This window comes from Thermobia domestica, chromosome 13, assembly GCF_964235325.1.
Source record: "Thermobia domestica chromosome 13, izTheDome1.hap1.1, whole genome shotgun sequence".
NCBI classification, from domain to species: Eukaryota; Metazoa; Arthropoda; class Insecta; order Zygentoma; family Lepismatidae; genus Thermobia; species Thermobia domestica.
This window is the reverse complement of record NC_137466.1, coordinates 178,162,744-178,176,503: the sequence shown is the minus strand read 5'-3', so window position 1 is coordinate 178,176,503 and position 13,760 is coordinate 178,162,744. Positions and strand designations below refer to the sequence as shown.

Here is a 13,760-nt window from a genome sequence, read left to right as displayed (position 1 = left end):
TCTGTTTAATAGATAAGAGGTGTCAATATGTATCAATCTTCGTAAAGTATGCGGATCGCAAGCAACATACACACACTCACACACAAAAAGAAAGAAAGAAAGAAAAAGAAAACGCAGCAAGCAATTTATAAATGCTATGCCAATTATGGCAAACTAGAATGCAAATTTTGTGTTTGGTTGTCGCAAACCGATACGTAATGAAGTTGACTTCACAATATATTGAAATTTACAAAAAAAAAAAAAAAAAAAAAAAAAAAAAAAAAACTCGTTACAGTTGATTATTTTTGCGTGTTGAGCTAATTAAATAACAATTTGATAATAGAAGAGAACCAACTGACATCGTGCAATAGGAACAATGAACGAACATAGATTATAATATAATTTATTAGATAAGAAAGTGGTCATTGGGTCATGTACATGTAGTTCGTTGTTTCACTATTACACTGATGAAATTCGTTCCAAAGATAGACATATGGGTAGCCAATGTGACTAAAGAAAAAGAAAAGCACCTAATCCAAACTTCTTACTCAACAGTTGGTTGTTCAGTGAACCTTTGCAGCATATGTGTCACTGGTTATATCTGGATTACCGTGCGAAGCATACAAATAAAACTATCAGAGATTACCAGTCATTATTGGCAATAGTCCCAGGTTCATCTCTATCAATTGCCCTCCTCACTCTTCTTTGGTTAGTATCATTTTAGGCGGATTTATGTGCAAACAATCTTTACATGTTTAGCTATCCTTAATACATTAATTCATAAGAAGAGACGGATCGGTAGTGAATAGTTTACATCTGCAGGAGGTAAGATATTAAGTTTAAAAATCAAATTCAAATTAATTGCTTTGGTTTGATTTAACTACTGAAGGTCACGAAGTAGTTCAGATTTCCTTGTATGTTGTAACATAACAGTAAGCTCATGGAAGAGGACAAGGAAGCTAAAGCCCTTCCCAAGTAAAATACTAATATATATTTAATGGGGTATTATACTTAAATTCATGGGATAAACGAAAACACCATTTCAAAAGTTTTATCTTCTGTATTTGAGATCTATTGCGCTCCTACTGTACATTTAAAAGATGTAAGTAAGGATATGAGCGCATTGCATGGCAACATATAAAATTCCTGACATAAGCTAACACCTTACTTGCTGTCACAGCTTTTAGATTAATCAATTAGATAGTTGATTTATGGTAACCTAAAGCTATGGGAACTAGGGCCTTCTTAATGTCAGGACTAATCTATATACAGTATATATAAAAATAAAAGTGACTATGTTTGTGACTCCATACCTCTTAAACTACCGGTACCCGACCGATGTCAATCAAATTTTCAACATAGATGAGGTTCGGGCTAGTGATAGTTGTTATCATTTCATTTTGACGTTGCGATTTAGAGGAGGGGAAGGGGAGATATTTGAAACTGATCGAAAATGACCGATATTAGTGTCGAATCCATAGTTTTCGGGCCGCTGAGATGAATAGTGACACTTCTAATGCCGATTAAATCTAAATTCAGCCCCCATTGCCCTTTATGTCCAAAATGAAATGCATTCTCCCCGTGCGAAGAACGGGTATTCTGCTAGTTGTGTATATAAAACTTTTCATGTTTTTTACAGAAAAAACTAAATTAGGGTGGCAGGCATTAAGATTTTTAAAGTTTAACATCCCACGTTACACGCTGAGTTAGGGGAGGGGGTGATGAAGAGATAAATGATGATAGCGGAATGAAGAAATTGGAGGTAAATGAAGAACGCCAAGAAAACTCACGAACAAGGTGTTTGTCTATTATAAAGTTCACTTTGCGTGAATCAGGCTCGAACCAGTGATTCTACGCTCACTATCACTGACCCACAGCGACTCCATTAAAAATTATTCTAAAGAAACTTATTTTGAGAGAGAGTGCGGTATTTCCGAAGTTATATCCCGTAATTATGCTAATATTTTGATCATACTAGTAAATCTCTCAGGTTACTGTGGCAATATTTTACGCTTTCTCTCTCGGCAACTTATGGACATATTAAATTCGTGTACAAGAATGCCATATTAGTTTGAACTAACGTAAAACCCCAGAATAAACCCTTTACAAAATTTCATGTATTTATGTCTAAGTTCAGAAAAAAACGTAGCAACAGTAAAACTTATTGAGTTTTAGAACATCAATTATCCTCTTTTTCTCCTTCCACTCAAACTAGTGAAAACTTTATATACCGAATTTCGAGTCTCCAACTTAAGCGAATATAATCGCACCCTTATCTTTTGAGTAATTGTTCCCTTTTTCCCTATTAAAATCTAAATTTTAATAAAGGGTAAAATTCTGTATATCTTTGTTTATTTTAAATGAAAATTTTAACTGTTGAATTATGAGTTTTTAAAAATAAACTTTCTTTATTAGTGTGTCTATGCTAAATTAAAAAAAAAAAAAGTCTTTATGTGGAACATAAAAGCAGTATACTGTCAAAATTTCAAGTTGTTGAGCTTTTGTTGATGAATGAATCGCTGTAGCTTTTCCTCCCGAATAAATCTTCTGGTTTCTGAGTCCTAGAATTTGCGATTCCATTCTAAAATCTTTCTCAAACTATTAAGAAATCTGCTGGCAAGAAGTTTTTTTTTTCCTATAACTTCTTTTTAATCCCACTGTTTCCAAATGGGAACAATTTATTTTTATAATGTTTTGTCTGTGGATTATTTGTTGTGGAATTATTTCGTCTTTTTACAATAAGGACCTGATACCAGTCCACCTGCTACTACTAAAATGCTCAAAATAGATTAAATGAGGTCAGAATCAATAAGTGTAGAAGGAATTAAGAAATTCTGAAACAAAAATAATTTGGGATTAAATGGGTTAAATAGAAAAATCGAAATATTAGGTTCGTGCGAATAAAACGTCTGTTTTGACGAGTGATGAAAACTCACCTCAGCAACACAACACAGGGATGGATCAACATCACGTTCAACAAATACGCCGGGTACCCTGACAGTAATTGTGTTATTAAACAAGGTCGTATGTAAGTGCACCATGGAGAATGATTACAATTACGAATGTTTTTTTTTTTTAATTCAAATTGGGGCATTCTGAACAACAAACCGCAAGAAAGTACATTCGAACCAGGAATAGCGAAAGAATGATCCTCTCGCTGTTAGTTTGTCAAATTTCGTTCGAATAACACAGAATTGCCAAATGATTCCTGTGTTCACCAAATAACTTCATGTTTGGATGAGCTGCTCAGAAACACCATGGAAGGGGATCGTTGGAAAATTGTTCGTGCCATAACAAGTTTGATATACACCATATCATTGTTGTTCAGCAGAGCCGTACAATCGGTAACGTGAAAAAGCTGGAGTTGACATTGGCCAACAAGAGACGTGCAGTTTTCTGAGCGTAAACAAATAACCGGGAAAGTTTTCTATATCAAATTGTCACTTTTGATGAAAAATGAGATTGGTACGACAATCATAAATGGTCAGGACAGTGGTTGGATCTTGATTGATGTCCGAGATGGTTTCCAAAATTCCCAGAAGATGCTACTGGTATGGGTGGGGTTGATCCATCATGTCTTTCTCCGTACAGGAGGAACAATTACTCTGAACCGTTACAATTCCGAACTCCATGAAATGCACTGCAACTTTGCCGCAATCGTCTAGAAATGCTCCCAAATCATGAGATTCTCGCGTTGCACGACAGTGCACGCACAAATATCACACAAAAAAACGTTGTAGACTCTCCATGAGTTGCAGTATTCCTATTTCATGGATAGGTTAGAAATTAAAAGAATTAACCCATTGCATGCCAGTGACATTCATGTGGATGTCATGAAAACGTATCCCTTATTAAGGGTCGTATTAATCCTGGAGATGCTGAAATTTGTTAATGGATGCAAGGCAAGACTTAGTTCTACTATTTCTCCTTAGATGACAGCACCTTAATGACAGAAAAGACAAAAAGATGTGTTGTCTCGTAGATAGCAGGTCTAAGGGAGCATTCAATTACAAGCAGTGTGACCACCGCTAGTACTTTCGTACCAGATGTGGTACCTTTTGTAATATTTTAGTGTTCTAGTACGTTCATCAACAAATCTAGTACTTTTCTCCTTCTCTTCTTTTCTCATAAATACATTTGCGAGAAAAAAAGGAATCTCATGAAAATTTGGCAATGTACGAAAACTTCATTGTTAAGGGTGTCAGGAGAAAATATCCATTTCTATTGATTTTGTACTGTAACTTATAGTTCATTCTATTGAGGAAAATAGGAAGTACATAAGTATCAAAGAACGAAGGGTTAAAACTAATAAATGACCACAGTAAACAATATTACATATTTGGTGGTCCGCTTAAACACTAATTAAGGAATTAAAACTCCATTTACTCAATAAGTCCATTTATGATATTTCTTGTTTTCTCCCGACATTCTCTATATTTGTCACACTTGTGTTACTTTAGTGTTTTTACAGTGAGTTCTAATACGACAATTAAGCAGCGATTCCTCCAGAATTTTGTTTGGAGGTGTAAAGTCAAACTTGGGAGGGTGTAAGTGGTTTGCACGATTTGTATCGAATTTTGACCGTAAAAAAATTAAAGTTGGGGTTATTTCAAGAATGTAGAAGTCAGTACCCCACCCAAGGGGTAGGAGGAGCTGTCGGTAAAACTTCGTAAAATGTTATAAATCGGGTGAAACGGGAGAAGATAAAATTTTAGTACTTTTTCCCCAAGTCTAGTACTTTTTTCTGCACAGGTTAGTACGAAATATTTTTGCTGGGTGGTCATACTGATTACAAGACACATGTGTTTGTTTCGACGATAAACAATAAGCAACTTCGAGATCTAATTCGGGATCGGAAAAGGGAAACCTTTGACCTCCCGTCAGTGTTGCCAACCTGAAGCAGCATAAAATCCCTTTAGAACATCAGAATTTCCTTTTTCAGTTCAAATGTTTCATAATGGAAATGATTGTTTTCATAATTAATGTAAACACTCTCCTCATGCGTGCAAATAACTATGCCCTATATAACGGTCTAGACAGTATTTTTAACAGTAAATGAAATCGGTATTACAGCATGAACACAAGAAAATGACACCTGGAACGCAAGGGGATAATTAACTCCAAAGCGAACAGGTATTATTAAATTTCTAAAAATGATCCAAAATTAGAACTAAAGATACGACTGAAATTTTGTTTTCGTAGTGACAACATATCATAATAGCAGTTCGATGAAACATAAAAATGAACTTATGAAACTCATATAATGATCTATAATTGGAGCATGGTTTCTAAAAGTACTGGAGAGGTTTGAGAAAAGCCTTCAGGTCTCATCCTAAACGAAGAAAAAAAATCCCAATCTACAAATCCTCGCGGGGAAAAGTGGGCAACGTCTGTGGCGGCTAACGTAGGTAGGGACCGACCGATTCCCGGGATAAGGAGTCAGCTTCTACCAAGTGTCAACGGCCTTCTCAGAGGGTGGATGAGCGGGTGGAGGTCAGGGCACCTTCTTGTCCTTAGGAGGGGAACCTGTACTAAAAGGCGAATGAACCATCAGATGGTCAACGGCATGGAGATGTGGAAATGAAATGGGAATACTACCACACAAGGGCGCCGATTTCTCTGTAAATTTGGGGGGGGGGGGTCTAAGATACAGAAGATATATATATATGAAGATTTTAAGACAAATTGCACTCAAATTATGCCAAATATTGTATATTCACAAATACAGTAGGGGACCCACATGAGCTTTGGGGCCCAGGCCCCCTCGATCTCACCAGGATCGGCGCCCTTGCTACCACATTATCTTTTTCCCAGGAGGGACGAAGAAGGAGAATAAATAAATATGATGGTTCTTTCTGAGGTAAAAAAAAAAAAATCGGAGGTAAAGTAGTCCCCCGTTCGGATCTCCGGGGGAACTATTCCGGAAAGAATCATCATAGGAGAAAATAATAACTTTCATTTCAGCATGAGAACTTGGAAGGTACGAATTCTACGACGTGAGGAAAAACTTGAAAATTTAAAAGTGGAAATGGACAAATGTAAAGTGGACATAGTGGGCTTGAGTGAAGTGAGATGGCCAGGGAAAGATGAGATAGTATCGGGAAATTACAGAATATACTATTCGGGTGGCGATAAGGCCGAGAATGGTGTCGCGATAGCAAAAAGAACGAAGTAGCAAGAAGTGTAACCAAAGTGGAATGCTGTACTGACCGCTTGATGTTTGTAAAACTACATGTAAAACCAGTGAACATTGTGATAATACAAGTGTATATGCCAACAACCGATCATGATGAAAATGAAGTAGAAGTAATGTATGATCAGATTAGTGACATATTGCTTCAGGAAGGAAGAGGTAAGGTGAACGCCACTGTGATGGGAGACTTCAACAGCGTAGTAAGAGAAGGAGCTGAGAATAAGGTAATGAGACCATTTGCACTAGGTAGGAGAAACGAACGAGGTAAAATGCTTATTGATTTCTGTAGGCAACATGATCTGGTGATGATGAACACGTGGTTTAAGAAAAGAAAACACAAGCTGTACATGTGGAAAAGTCCAGGAGATAAGAAACGCTACCAAATCGATTACATTCTTGTGAAGCAACGTTTCAGGAATAGCGTACGAGATGTGAAGACACTGATTCGGATCAATCTCCTGGTGGCGGAAGTGCAAACTTGGTTAAAGTTGATCAAGAAAAATGGGAGGAAATATCGAAAGTGGAACTTGGAGCGACTAAGAAATATCGGCGATGATGTGAAAGAAGAGATTGAAGAAAAATTCTGTGCAATGGGAGATATGGTTGACAATATAGAGAATAGTTGAGGAAAAGTTAAACAGATTCCACAATAACATTGGCAGGATGGAAAGAGCACCGAGAAAATCATGGATAACTGAAGCAATGCTTAAGAAGATTGAGGAACGCAGAAGGGCGAAAAACACGGACAACAATGAATACAGAAGGCTGAATAATGAATTGAGAAGAGAAACGGTCAAAGCCAAAGAAAAGTACATGGAGCAAATATGTGAAGAAATAATGGAACTTCAACGGCGCGGCAGCTATGATGTGATATACCAGAAAGCACAAGAAGTAGGAGGGAAAGCTAACAAAAGTATACGAACGTTCGGCATCGAAGATCAACAAGGTAATGTAAGCACTGAGGATCAAAGAATCCTTAGAATTTGAGAGGGATACATAAAAGATCTGTATGAACAGAAAAACTGCCCCAAAGGTATTGCGATTGAAGCAGAGGAAGAGGTGGATGATGATGAAAAAAGACCCAGTATATTGAAAAGTGAAGTAGTACAAGCAATCAAAGACATGCGAAGGAGAAAGGCCACTGGAGAAGACGACATACCAGTAGATTTGCTCAAGGGATTAGGAGACAACGCAATGAAAGTACTGACATCACTTATTAACAAGATCTACCTGAGTGGAGAATGGCCAAAGGATTTTCTTGATGTTACAATGATTGCATTGCCCAAGAAAAAGCAAGCAAAGAAGTGCAGCGATCACAGAACCATTAGCCTGATTTCCCACACTGGAAAGATCATTGCACACATTCTGAACAGGCGGCTGGAAAGTAAGATAGATGAGAGGTTAGAAGAAGATCAATCTGGATTCTGGAAAGAAAAACGCACCAGAGATGCTATTGGATTGATGATAATTATATAAGAAAGAATTCTTGGTGTAAAGGAAGAGTTGTATTTGTGCTTCGACTGGCGAAAAGCTTTCGACCGAGTCAATTGGACAAAACTTCTGACAATACTTAAAGAAATCGGAGTCAACTGGAGAGATCGACGACTCATTCAAAACCTGTACATAGGACAACGAGTGAAGTTGCGCTTGAATGTAGGAGAAACCAATAGTGTGGAGATTGGAAGAGGAATCAGACAAGGATGTAGTTTGTTGTCACCATTAATCAACATTTACAGTTAATATTTAATGAAGGAAACATTAATGGGAATTGGAGATTTCAAGATTGGAGGACAGATCATTAACAAGATCAAGTATGCAGATGATACGGTTATAATATCTAAAACCGAAGGAGGACTACAGGAGACGAGTTGACACTGGAAAATTGTATGGAATGGAAATTAACATCGAAAGTCGAAATTCATGAGAATATCCCGTGGAAACACGCCCTTATGGATCAGAGTAGAACAAAGAGAACTTGAAGAGGTCGATAATTTCAAGTATCTGGGAAGTATTTTGAAGAGAGACGCTTACTGCACCAAAGAGATCAGGTCAAGAATTGCCATAGCTAAAGAAGCATTCAACAAGAAAATACCACTCTTAACTAGCAGGCTCAATATTGGACATAAGAAACAGTTAGTCAAGTGCTATATATGGATCATTGGACTGTTAGGCTCAGAGACTTGGACATTACGAAAGTTAGAGAAGAAATATTTAGAGAGCTTCAAAATGTGGTGTTGGAGGAAGGTGGAGAAGATAAAATAGGCAGAGAGAGCAACAAACGAAGATGTTTTAAAACGGATAGGGGAGAAGAGGACATTTCTAGCCACCATCCTTCGTAGAAAGGCCAATTGGATTAGACACACCTTCTTCACACCGCCATAGAAGGAAAGATAGAAGGGAAGCGAAGAATAGAAAGAAGAAGAACACAGCTGAACGATGATTTGAAAGATTGGAGAAAATATTGAGAGTTAAAAGAGGAAGCTGAAGATCGAGAAAAGTGAAAGAAACATTTCCAGGCCCAAATTTAAAATTGAAAAAAAAAATATCCTCATTAGTTCCAGGACCTGCCCAAAGGTAGAATACTTAATAATAATAATAATAATAATAATAATAATAATAATAATAATAATAATAATAATAATAATAATAATAATAATAATAATAATAAGAGAGCATAGGTATTACACTAATCAGAAAATGCTCGCAAGAACAAACGAGGAGTCTCATATCACCCTGCTTTGCCAAAACAATGATTTGTCAATTGAAACGTCTCCTATTTTATAGAGTCAAGGATATCATTATACAAGAAATGAGCAGTTATAGCCTCATAACATAGCTATTCAAATGCACATGGTTAACAACAATCCTTCTATAAAGCCACCCTTCCTTGGTATAGTGAGAGGAAGAATAAAAGTATTAAACTAAATTAGATTACAGCAATTTCAATGTGTTTTATTTACTGATACTAGAAAATATATTCTCTTTTCAGGAATATTAATTAATTCCTTTTATAAAGTAGATCCAGTATGGCTACCCTCAAATTCAAAGGAATTTCACCCTATCAACGTGAAGGTCCTCAGTTACCACATGAAAGTGATTTCGTATACAAACGGTAAGAATCATGCAGTTAGTACAGTCTTATTTATTGGTAAATATTCTAATTAAATATTTGTCAATACGTTATACCTTTTAGTGATAGAATATATTACAATGATACTTTTAGTAATAATAATAATAATGATAATAATAATAATAATAATCTATAAATTAAAATGCTAGGTTTATATGTTTGTAGCCAGTTCTTTTGCAATGATATCTCGGAAACCACAAGCTCTAGAAAGATGCCGTTTTCACTGATCGATTGCAAATTTTGTGTAGATTGTTCAGTTTTAATTGAATATTTAAAAAAATACCTGTGTTTCTTTATTATATTTATTAGTGGTACACTTGAAGTATTGACATTTAAAAATTAAACATCATATCCTACGAGTTATACATTCCAACACCACACATTTGTATACGGATTAGTATATCTCTGCGGTGTTTGTTTCATGGACAAATGATAATGAAAAACGAAGGATAACTATTTTTCCAGCCTAAGATGAATTGTTTGGAGTGTTTTGCCTAATGAGCACCATATATCACTGACATTATAATTAATTGTGAGTGTAATGTATTTGTGTAATAAAGAGTAGTGGAAGAGAAAACCTGTCACAATGGCAACAAATTGCTTCTAAATTGCGAAATTGCACTTTTTAAAAAAATATCATGAAAATTGCAATAATGGCGCTGAAGGCATTTTGCCATAAATTCCGGGCTTTACTTACTACATACTGCATCCAAGAACAAAGAAAATACTGATCATAGCGGACGGTAGTGTTCAGCAATGACAATATTTTTTTTTTTTTTTTTTATCTCGGGTACAACGAACCAATTACAGTGCTGAGCCCATGCTTGCACAATCTCGATTAATCTGAATTTTTTAATCCTTCGTATTTCATATCCTGCCGTAGAAATCCTGTTAATTTGGACACATTCCCATTATTCTGTCTTGGTACTGCAATTTTCATAAACAGCTGTATATGTAAGTAAAATTATCGTGAAAATTTTTAAAAAATTAAAATACAATATTATCCCTTATATACTTAAGTTTTCGTAATACTCTTGTTTGGCGTTTCCAAAGAGTAATTAAAAAAGAAAAGTAACTAGCAAGTTATATTCCTAAAGGAATCTTTATGTATGAGCGAATGTGCCCTATTGATTTCAGGGATAAACGTGCAAACAAAGAAACGCTACGTCCGACATGATCCACTTGATCAAATTTCCTATATTTTTACTGTTTTATCATATTTATTTATTCAGTTTTTCCCTGTAATGTCGTGTGGAAAAATGATTATATCTACTGGAGCAGAACTTTTTGATTTGAGCAGCGAAGCTATATGAGAGGTGATCCTACTGCTTAACGTCGGATCCGAATCACATGAGCTTCTGTGGAAATCGAACCCGAGTATCCCGCCACAAAGGCACGTACGTTATCCATACAGCTACAAAGGAGCTCCTTTCTTCTTTCTAACTATTTCCCTGTCTATGCTCATAGACAATAGACATTCTACAAGTAGTACAGGATTTAGTGTACAAAGTTATAAAAATAATTTTATTTATTATATTTCTTGACTTGATGCTTATAATTACATCACTTCTTTTGTTTTAGGTATGCTAAAGGCCTACATCTAGATCAATCTTCATCGTCCAGCAAAAATAGAATCGGAGTAGCCCTCTTCGGTTGTGGAAGAGCAGGTAAATATGATTGTGTTCGTATTATTTTTCTAAGACTACGTATTAGGTGTGTCATAAATTGACTTATACAACCATACTGTTACAATAGAAGTGTCATTTTCTATTTTTTTAAACTTTACTTTAAATTCTTTTCGCGAAACTTAATTCAAGGTTTAAACCAAATATATCCGGAAACTATCTCACCAGATCGGTGTGTCACGAACGTGTCCTAAGGTTTCTGAAACTGAAACCATACCGAGTGCAACACGTGTCCAGCAACTGGAGTCGGACATGAGTAAACGGATTACGTACTGCAATTGGTTAGTAACAATGGTTGCGGACGGATCTTTGGATCCTGTGCTGTACTTCATCGGCGAAGAATGGTTCCATTTATCGGGTTATGTGAATAAGCATAATAGCATAATGTTACCACACGTCACTGTTTATTGTTGGCAGTTCCCTTGTTTCCCGAGGAAATTGTTCCCATTGCGTGCCCAGAACTCCCAACTTTCCTTCTGTAAAGCCTCATTCTATGGTTTCCTCCATTTTTTGCTTTGTGTACATTTTCGATTCCTTGTAGAAGAGCATTGAAAGTTAAACGCATTTCTGTGGTTCAGATTACACTTTAAAACCTTAGTTCTATGTCTCATATAGCCCCAATGCTAAGAAGGGACACTTAACTTCAACAAACAAAACTTTGTATATATTTGTACATATATTTCCACTGCCAATGGTAGTACCGGTAGTTAAAAAACACTACGTGTAGAAGGGGTAGTTTCGTCTTTTATACATTTCATGTAAATGCTGATAAACAATAGGAAAAACTAAACCTTCAATGAATGGTAATCGTTAATTATATTCTATAGCATGGATAGCACGCAAATCAATAAGTATAAAAATAAGAGAATAATGTTTTTTTTTTTTTCTTTACTGATGTTTTCTAAATATTTAAGTAACACTCAGGAACAGAAAGCATTCCTGTGTTTCCGCGGCATGCGCATCTTTGTTATTGCAACCACTGCTTCTACAGATCACCTTCCAATACATATAAACTTTATTTTTAGGAACCATTCATTTAGGAAACTTAGTTCGTGGCTCTCGAGTAGATCTCTTGTATATCGTCGAAGAAGATAAGACCAAGTGGGAAGGTTTGAGAAACACATGGAATTTGGATAATGTTCGACTTCTCAAAATGGCTGATGCTAATATTGTGTATGAAGATCCCAGGTAATGAACTTTTTTTATGATTAGAAATTTTAGAATACTGTTATATGTAGTAGCAGGAAAAATTTTCACTGTTTAATGTATTCTACCTGATATATTAGATTTGTCTATTTATTTGCTGCTTACTATTTCCACCACGAAGCTATATGAGACGTGTGTAAACCATGTGACTACTGAATCAATGGTCCACACCACCACACCACCAAAAACAAGAAGACAAGTCGTTCCAATGTGTTTGGATACATGCAGGGTCAAAAAGTCCCCAGACATAGGGTAACTCTGTTATTCTCAGAGTTACAACAAAATGTGAGAGGAAAAAAACATCTCCAAATATGATGTTTTCAGTCTAAAGTGAAGGATTTTTTCTTTTTTAAATCGGACGAGCCGTTTGGGCTGGACACTCTTTACGTACCCAATGTTAAATGAAAGTGCAACGTTGCCATTTGCCTGGGCCCACAACATAAGTGAATGAAGTTACTATTTGAAATGGGGACAGGTCATCGACATGTTAGCGTAAAAGACAATAACTTCATTCACTTATGTTGTGGGTCCAGGTAAATGACAACGTTGCATCCATAACCGTCACCAGGTTATAGAAGTATTTTATGTGGACGCTCTGTATATTCTGGAAAGACAGTAATTATTTTTTCGATTTATATTATTCTGCGACGCAAATAAGTTCTTTCTTCGGTGGGAATTGCTTGTTTCCCACACAATTGAACAAAAAAGTATGTATATATATATATATATATATATATATATATATATATATATATATATATATATATATATATATATATATATATATATATAACGTTACTTTGTGGTGAGAACATTTTAGTAAACGACGAAGCTTCTCAGTGTTTCTCCCTAACTTATTAATACGCAAAAATTATGTTCTATGGTTATTTGGAACTGAATTAAATAAATGTATTCTCCAATTATTTATGGAAATACTGCGACCCAGAGCACACACCAGGTGTCTTGAGCATCAGGGCGACGCCAGCCACATCGCTTTAGCAGTTCGTTACCTGAATGTTCCCACAGTCAAGTTATCGCAATTTCTTGTGCGTCGTGGCCAGTGGACTAAAATTAACGTCAACTCCTTTTTATGTTCTATTTGCATGTACACTCATGTCCAAAATGATTGTCGCATATCTATAACTGTCTTTTTTGTAAGAAATTAATTTGATAATGATTTTGCAGGGTACTTTTAATACTGATACTATGTGTATAATCGGGAAATTTATATTTGTGGAAATTTTCATAGAAAAATAATTATAAATACGAAAATTGGAACGAGTAAAACAAAATGTTGCTAAATGGACAAGAAAGTTTTATTTTCGTTTTATTGTTCTTATTTACTGCTCTTTTCACATGAAATTTGCCACATACATGTCTTTGCCGATTATACACATACTAACATTATAAGAAATACCGGGCGAATTCGTTATCAAATTATATTCATACAACACATATATAGGCATGCGACAATAATTTTGGACATGAGTGTACATACAGGTGATTTAACCTGAGTGCTTTTGAGAATGAACTTCCAACATTGATCAGTCGATCAATGCAGCTCGTA

The 13,760-nt window shown here is 35.7% G+C and overlaps 1 protein-coding gene across 2 annotated transcripts in view; it reads left to right on the top strand.

Annotated features, from left to right (window-relative positions):
- Positions 1 to 573: 573 nt before the first annotated feature.
- Positions 574 to 13,760, top strand: part of LOC145668802 (myo-inositol 2-dehydrogenase-like) — a 30,804-nt gene continuing 17,617 nt past the window's right edge. Inside the window, exons 1-4 of one of the 2 annotated variants that reach the window (XM_081736969.1) lie at positions 574 to 687; positions 9,162 to 9,284; positions 10,884 to 10,969; positions 12,013 to 12,175. In XM_081736969.1, coding sequence (XP_081593095.1) covers positions 9,199 to 9,284; positions 10,884 to 10,969; positions 12,013 to 12,175 — 335 coding nt within the window. In that variant the 5' untranslated portion in view covers positions 574 to 687; positions 9,162 to 9,198. Of the gene's footprint in view, positions 805 to 9,161; positions 9,285 to 10,883; positions 10,970 to 12,012; positions 12,176 to 13,760 lie in introns of both variants that reach the window. The other variant, XM_081736968.1, reaches the window with a different exon arrangement.